General features: G+C 40.7%; 1 protein-coding gene across 1 annotated transcript; it reads left to right on the forward strand.

The window, feature by feature from the left end:
- Nucleotides 1-807: 807 nt before the first annotated feature.
- On the forward strand, nucleotides 808-4,143 carry LOC118886309 (mucosal pentraxin-like). The gene is made up of 2 exons (XM_036835854.1): nucleotides 808-927; nucleotides 3,469-4,143. Exons 1-2 carry the CDS (start codon nucleotides 864-866, stop codon nucleotides 4,056-4,058), a joined length of 654 nt encoding a protein of 217 aa, XP_036691749.1. The 5' UTR covers nucleotides 808-863; the 3' UTR covers nucleotides 4,059-4,143.
- The last annotated feature ends 1,857 nt before the right edge of the window (nucleotides 4,144-6,000 follow it).

Below are 6,000 nucleotides of genomic sequence, written 5' to 3' on the forward strand. Positions count from 1 at the left end.
ACCCATATGTTCTCAAATTTTAAAATCTTATAATGTGTAATGAATAATAAAGGAGAAATTGATACAGCAACTTACAAAAAAAAATTTATTAGAGACAGAGAAACACCAGGATAAAATGTTTAGATGTAGTCAGGTTTGTAAATCACAGATTTAGGTCATAACATATCTGGCTTGTTCCCAGTATCTAAGCACTATTCTGTGCCCTCTCAAAATGGGTTCAGTCTATCCACCTTCACAGACACCTTCTTTGAGCTTATTTCCTAGCTGATGTCCAGATTCCAAGTGAAGGGCATCATCTTAACACCCAGCATCTAGAAGCTTCCTTACAGACAACCTGGCAACTTCATCATCAAGACCACAAGAGCTAGATCTCCACTATCTTGAAGTTCACAGCCACCTGAATCAGTAAATGTCAGTTTCTCCACTGTGATACCCCAGCCCCTAAACACAGGGGGGAAATGGTTCCTCCAGCAGCTCCACGAGGATGCCCATCTGACAGAACTAACAACAGACTGCCACAATTTCCTTACATATATTAGGTAATTAAATGTCCCTTTAGGAGGACATAGAGTCTCTTTTTCTTGTGGGGAGACATGACCAGGACAGTTCAGCAGGAAATAGAACACTTAAAAAAGAAAGGAAAGACCCTACAACTGAAGCAATAGACCAGAAAGTAAACAAATCTGTTTCCAAATCCTTTCCTGGTTCAGTTAATATTTACCATTTATAGCTTTGCCTTCTGTTGCTGGAACAAAGGCTGTGCCTCTAAAAGCACAATATAAGAAGTCAGACAGTGAGCATCTCTCCATTGGTAGGACCACTGCTGTTCCTCCCACTACTCCTGAAGATCCAAGGAGCACAGGATGGAGAAGCTTCTTCTGGGTGTCCTGCTTCTCACCTTTCTCTCAGAGGGTATGACACAGAAAGGTAGGTCCTGAGCCTTGCTGGGATAAAGTTTTCTCCAAGTCCCAGGGGAACTGGAGTACAGCACATTTTGTTACTACTGGGGTTGCTGTTTGAGGAAGATGTGAATGAAGGATGTTATAAGTTATCTATTGCAGTATTACAAATCACCTTAAAATTTAGCAGCTTAAAACAACGAACATTTATTATCTCATACTTTCTGTGGGTCAGGATTCAGGGAACAGCTCGGCAGGATGATTCTGACTCAAGGTCTCTCATAAGTTTGCAGTCAGTCAACCAGAGCTGTCCTCTCATCTGAAGGCTCGACTTGGGGAGGATCTGCTTCCAAGCTCATTCGCATGGTTATCATCAGGATTCAGCTCTTACAGGCTGTTGGGTTGAGGGCCTCTGTTCTTCACAGGCTGTTGGCTGGAGGCTTCCCTTAGTTCCTTGCCATATGGACCTTTCTATCAAGCAGCCTATGACATGGCAGCTGGCTTCTCCAACAGTGAGTGATCTAACAGAGAGAAAGGGCCCAGCCCAAAAGCACAGTCTTTCTTAAAAAACTAAAAATAGCACTACCATATGATCTAGCAATCCCATTCCTGGATATATCCAGAGAAAACTATAATTTGAAAAGATACATGTACCCCAGTGTTCATTGTAGCACTGTTTACAATAACCAAGACATGGAAGCAGCCTAAATGTCCATTGACAGATGAATGGATAAAGATGATGTGGTATGTATATACAATGGAATATTACTCAACCATTAAAAATAATGAAATAATACCATTTGCAGCAACATGGATGGACCTTTCTCAGACAAAGACAAATATATGATACCATTTATATGTGGAAACTAAAAAAAATGGATACAAATGAACTTATTCACAAAACAGAAGCAGACTCACAGACATAGAAAAAAAACCTTACAGCTACTAAAGGGGAAACACTGGTGGGAGGGATAAATTAGGAGTTTGGGATTAACATGTACACACTACTATATATAAAATGGATAACCAACAAGGACCTACTGCATAGCACAGGGAAATCTATTCAATACTGTGTTATAACCTATATGGGAAAAGAATCTGAAAAAGAATGTATATATGTATATGTATAACTGAATCACTTAGCTGTACACCTGAAACCAACACAACATTGTAAATCAACTATACTCCAATATAAAATAAAAACTAAATTAAAAATTTTTTTAAAAAAGAAATAAAACTTGGAAGCAACTAAAAAAAAAAAAAAAAGCACAGTCTTTTCAAAATCTCATCTTCTGTCACTTACCTCAGTTCTGCTGTATTCTATTCATTAACAGCAAGTTAGCCTACAATCAAGGAGAGGAGAATTATTTCAGACATATTCTTAAAACCACTACAGATGCTGATGAGTAAGGACATGCCTGGCAGAAGGAAGCCCCAGGGCTAGAGAAAGGACAGCTGGCTTTGTTTACTACTTGGGAACACCATTACCTCTCACCTGAGAGAACAAGAAGGGATGTGCAACTTTTATTAGAAAAAGAGGTTATTACAGTTATTAGGGTGTTCATTCTCTGATCCTTCTCAATCCTTTAGTCTGGGTCACGTGAGAGGAAATATGAAATTTTAAAAGAATCTTGAACTTTAAGTAGAGAACCAGTTTCTCCCAAACTAACTGAATTGCCTTTGTGAAGTTGCTGAACTCTGACCCTCAGTTTCTTTGTCTATGAAATGGGTATAAGGATGACATCACACTAAAGGGAAAAATTTACTTTGTGATGCATAAGTGCTACAAAGAAGTTAGGTTTTATTAGCAGTAAAAAAGCTTTAATGTCCTGACACTCTTTTTTTCTCCCTTTCTATTGTACCTAATAAGCCCAACCCCAGCTCCTCAAGTTTGAGACACCCACTTTTCTATCATATCACTATCAGTTATAAGTTATTCAAAACACCACTCTCTGGCTAACCACGCTATTTTGCTTCAGGTTTGTATACTGACAAGGTCACAAACCACACATACGGTGATATTTAGATCACTGACATCTCAGAATATGATCAGCAATGGGAGAATATGGGGTGCTACATACTTTAACCATTATACTCCATGAGTCATCTGTGTTTCATTTTCTTTTCTTTTTTTTTTTTTTTTCATTTTTTTCTCTTTGGCTGCACCACGCAGCATGTGGGATCTTAGTTTCCCAACTGCGGATGGAACCTATGCCCCCTACACTGGAAGCGCAGAGTCTTAACCACTGGACCACCAGGGAAGTACCCTGTGTTTCATTTTCTACACTGGTGTTTGCTGCTCTACCCAGATGAAACCTACAAAGAAGATGAGAGTGGGAGTTGATATAGGACATCTTTAATTCCTCTTTCTATCAGGACAACTGTAGCAAAACCTGCCTTTTAACACTAACATTTTGCTTATACTATCACTGAGATAATGCACTTACAAGCACCTTGTAAACACCGTATATACTCTATCAGGAAGCTGCCCATGATCCATAGTGAGAGCAAATCAAACAAAAGAATTGATAGAATTTTTGCCACATTGTTTTTTTTTTTTTCTCCACAGATTTGAGAGGGAAGGTGTTTATTTTCCCTAAAGAATCAAACAAAGCCCATGTGTCCCTGATCCCCAGGGTGAAGAAGCCGCTGAAAAGTTTCACTCTGTGCCTGAAAGCCTCCACAGACCTCACCCGCTCTTACAGCCTCTTCTCCTACAGCACTAGGTCTACAGACAATGAGCTGCTTCTCTTTGTCAACAAAGTAGGAGAGTACAAGCTGTACATTGGGAACACCGGGGTCACTTTCAAGGTCTCCCTGTCCCCTTATGCCTCAATCCATCTTTGTGTCAGCTGGAAGTCTGCTTCTGGGATTGCTGAACTCCGGGTGAATGGGAAGCCTGTGGGGAGGAAGCGTTTGAGGAAAGGGTACTCTTTGGGAGCAGAGGCAAGCATCATCCTGGGACAAGAGCAGCATTCCTTTGGGGGACGTTTTGATGCAAAACAATCCTTTGTTGGGAAGATCTGGGATGTGTCCTTGTGGGATCATGTGGTCCCCTTAAAGAATATGTGCTCCTCCTGTTACAATGGCAACATCTTGAATTGGCGGGCCCTGACTTATAAAGCTAGGGGCTATGTGGTGGTGAAGCCCAAGTTGTAGGTGTAAGCCTCACTCCCTTCAGACATGATTTGTGTTTAATAATAGTCACTCACACATTCTCTTTGAAATTAAATACATTGATTTCCATTTTTCTGGCTCTGTTAAGATGGTGTAAACTACATTAAAGACACAAGGACTAGGTAGACCTTTAATATACATTCTTTGTTGTTGCACACATTACATAATTTTCTGCAGCATCAAACTATAGGAACTCAGGGGAAAACACTGCTTTCAGTATGGCTGTCAATCTTCTAGAGCCCTGTATAGCTGTAGGATGCCCCATGGGGGTCCTGAGTGCAAAAAAGTTCATCAATCTATAAAAATGATGTGACTGCTGAGAGAGGCCTTTCAAGAATGGGCTACTATCATGAGCAGGACCCCCGAATAGAAAATCTCCAATGGGGCTTTCTCAGAAAGCAAGGTTGTGACTGTTACCCTTGAACCTAACCCGGAAAGGATTCAGAAGTGTTCTCAGGGAACCCAGATAAAGGCAAAGATTAACTGCCTTGGAGGCTCTTCTTCACATTCACTCTCTTGGAGGTAGCTCCTCTAGGGAGGCAAAGCTTATATTCCTGCAGGTAATTCTCCATAAGCATGAAGATTTCCCTTCTTGACCCTGGTACCATTAGGGAGTCCCAAGTCCTTTGTTTGACAGGCAATTTCAATGCATCCTCAGTGGGGACACTTGGACTGTCCTCAAGCAGAAGAAGGATAGTGGGTGGGAGACATGGACTACTTTCTTTTTTTCTTTTAATGTCAGCCCTTTATGGACTGGAAGACATTTGGCAAGTTCTGCCTCTTTTGAATGCCAGGACAAATCATCCTAAAGCCTTAAACGTTTCTCACAAATCAATACAATTTTCCCCTTCAGAAGGCAATAACAGTAAGAATTGGGAGACTCCCAGACTCTTGTTTAGGCAAGTGTTTAAACTCAGAGTTTGAGGTGCCCAACGGTTAACAGAAAATGAGTTCATCAATGTAAATAGAAATGAAGAGGGCAAAGGCAAGACACAGGCATCACCTCAGGCTCCGCATAGAGATGAATGAAAATCACAGGCTAATTTCCAGATCTGAGACAGTCAGAGTTAGTTGGGAGGTGGTATTAATAAATTTAATTCCTTTTTTTTTTTTTTTTTTTTGGCTGGGCCATGCAGCTTGTGGGATCTTGGTTCCCTGACCAGGGTTCAAACGCAGCCCACTGGCAGTGGAATTGTGGAGTCCTAACCACTGGACGAGGAAATTTCCTTAATAAATTTAATTTCAAAACAGATCTTCAGAAAGCTAGCCCTACACTTGTGAATACATTATGGCATATGCATTACTCCCAGAGAAAGCATGTATAACTGCAGTGAAATTCAGTTGCTGGGTGTGACAAATTACTTACTAACATGTAAACATACAAAACTCACCAAGGAAACAGTCCTAATGTGAGCTTCAGCAAAATTGAGAAAAAAAAAAATTTCATGCGTCTCCAAGGCAGGTGAGAATGTTTTAATCTGGTAATATTTCTTCTGAAATGTCAGAGTCTGTTACTCTTGTCATTGCCCAAAGGAGAAAGTGATAAGTCGGAAAGGTGGTTTTGACTGTGCTTTCCACAAATCTTGCCCACCGACCATGCTATCTCTGAAGTTTTAGAGCTCAATATCTACCTGACATTTAGGTTGATCTTTCAACCCAGCACCTCAAACAGGCGTTATGCAGCCCACTTTTCTGGCATTAACAAAGTGGAAACAATCAGTCACCCTCTTGCTTATTATTCCCTACCGACTTTCCACTTTGTGAGGAGCATCTGACCATGTGCCTGGTGGTAACCCCCCAAATGAATAGAGGGTATGGGAGAATGATGGTAAAAACAGAATTCAAGTCAGGGAAACTCAATTCTTTAATGCAGGCTTACCACCAAATTGTGCAACTCTCTCTGAGTAGAGGAAGAATGATAGGA

This window comes from Balaenoptera musculus, chromosome 1 (genome assembly GCF_009873245.2).
Source record: "Balaenoptera musculus isolate JJ_BM4_2016_0621 chromosome 1, mBalMus1.pri.v3, whole genome shotgun sequence".
NCBI classification, from domain to species: Eukaryota; Metazoa; Chordata; class Mammalia; order Artiodactyla; family Balaenopteridae; genus Balaenoptera; species Balaenoptera musculus.

What these genes read in the sequence shown, in the direction of transcription:
- LOC118886309 (XM_036835854.1), top strand. Translation starts at nt 864, where the DNA reads ATGGAGAAGCTTCTTCTGGGTGTCCTGCTTCTCACCTTTCTCTCAGAG. An exon ending in AGAGGGTATGACACAGAAAG is followed by an intron (nt 928 to 3,468) that starts GTAGGTCCTGAG and finishes TTTTCTCCACAG; the next exon opens with ATTTGAGAGGGAAGGTGTTT.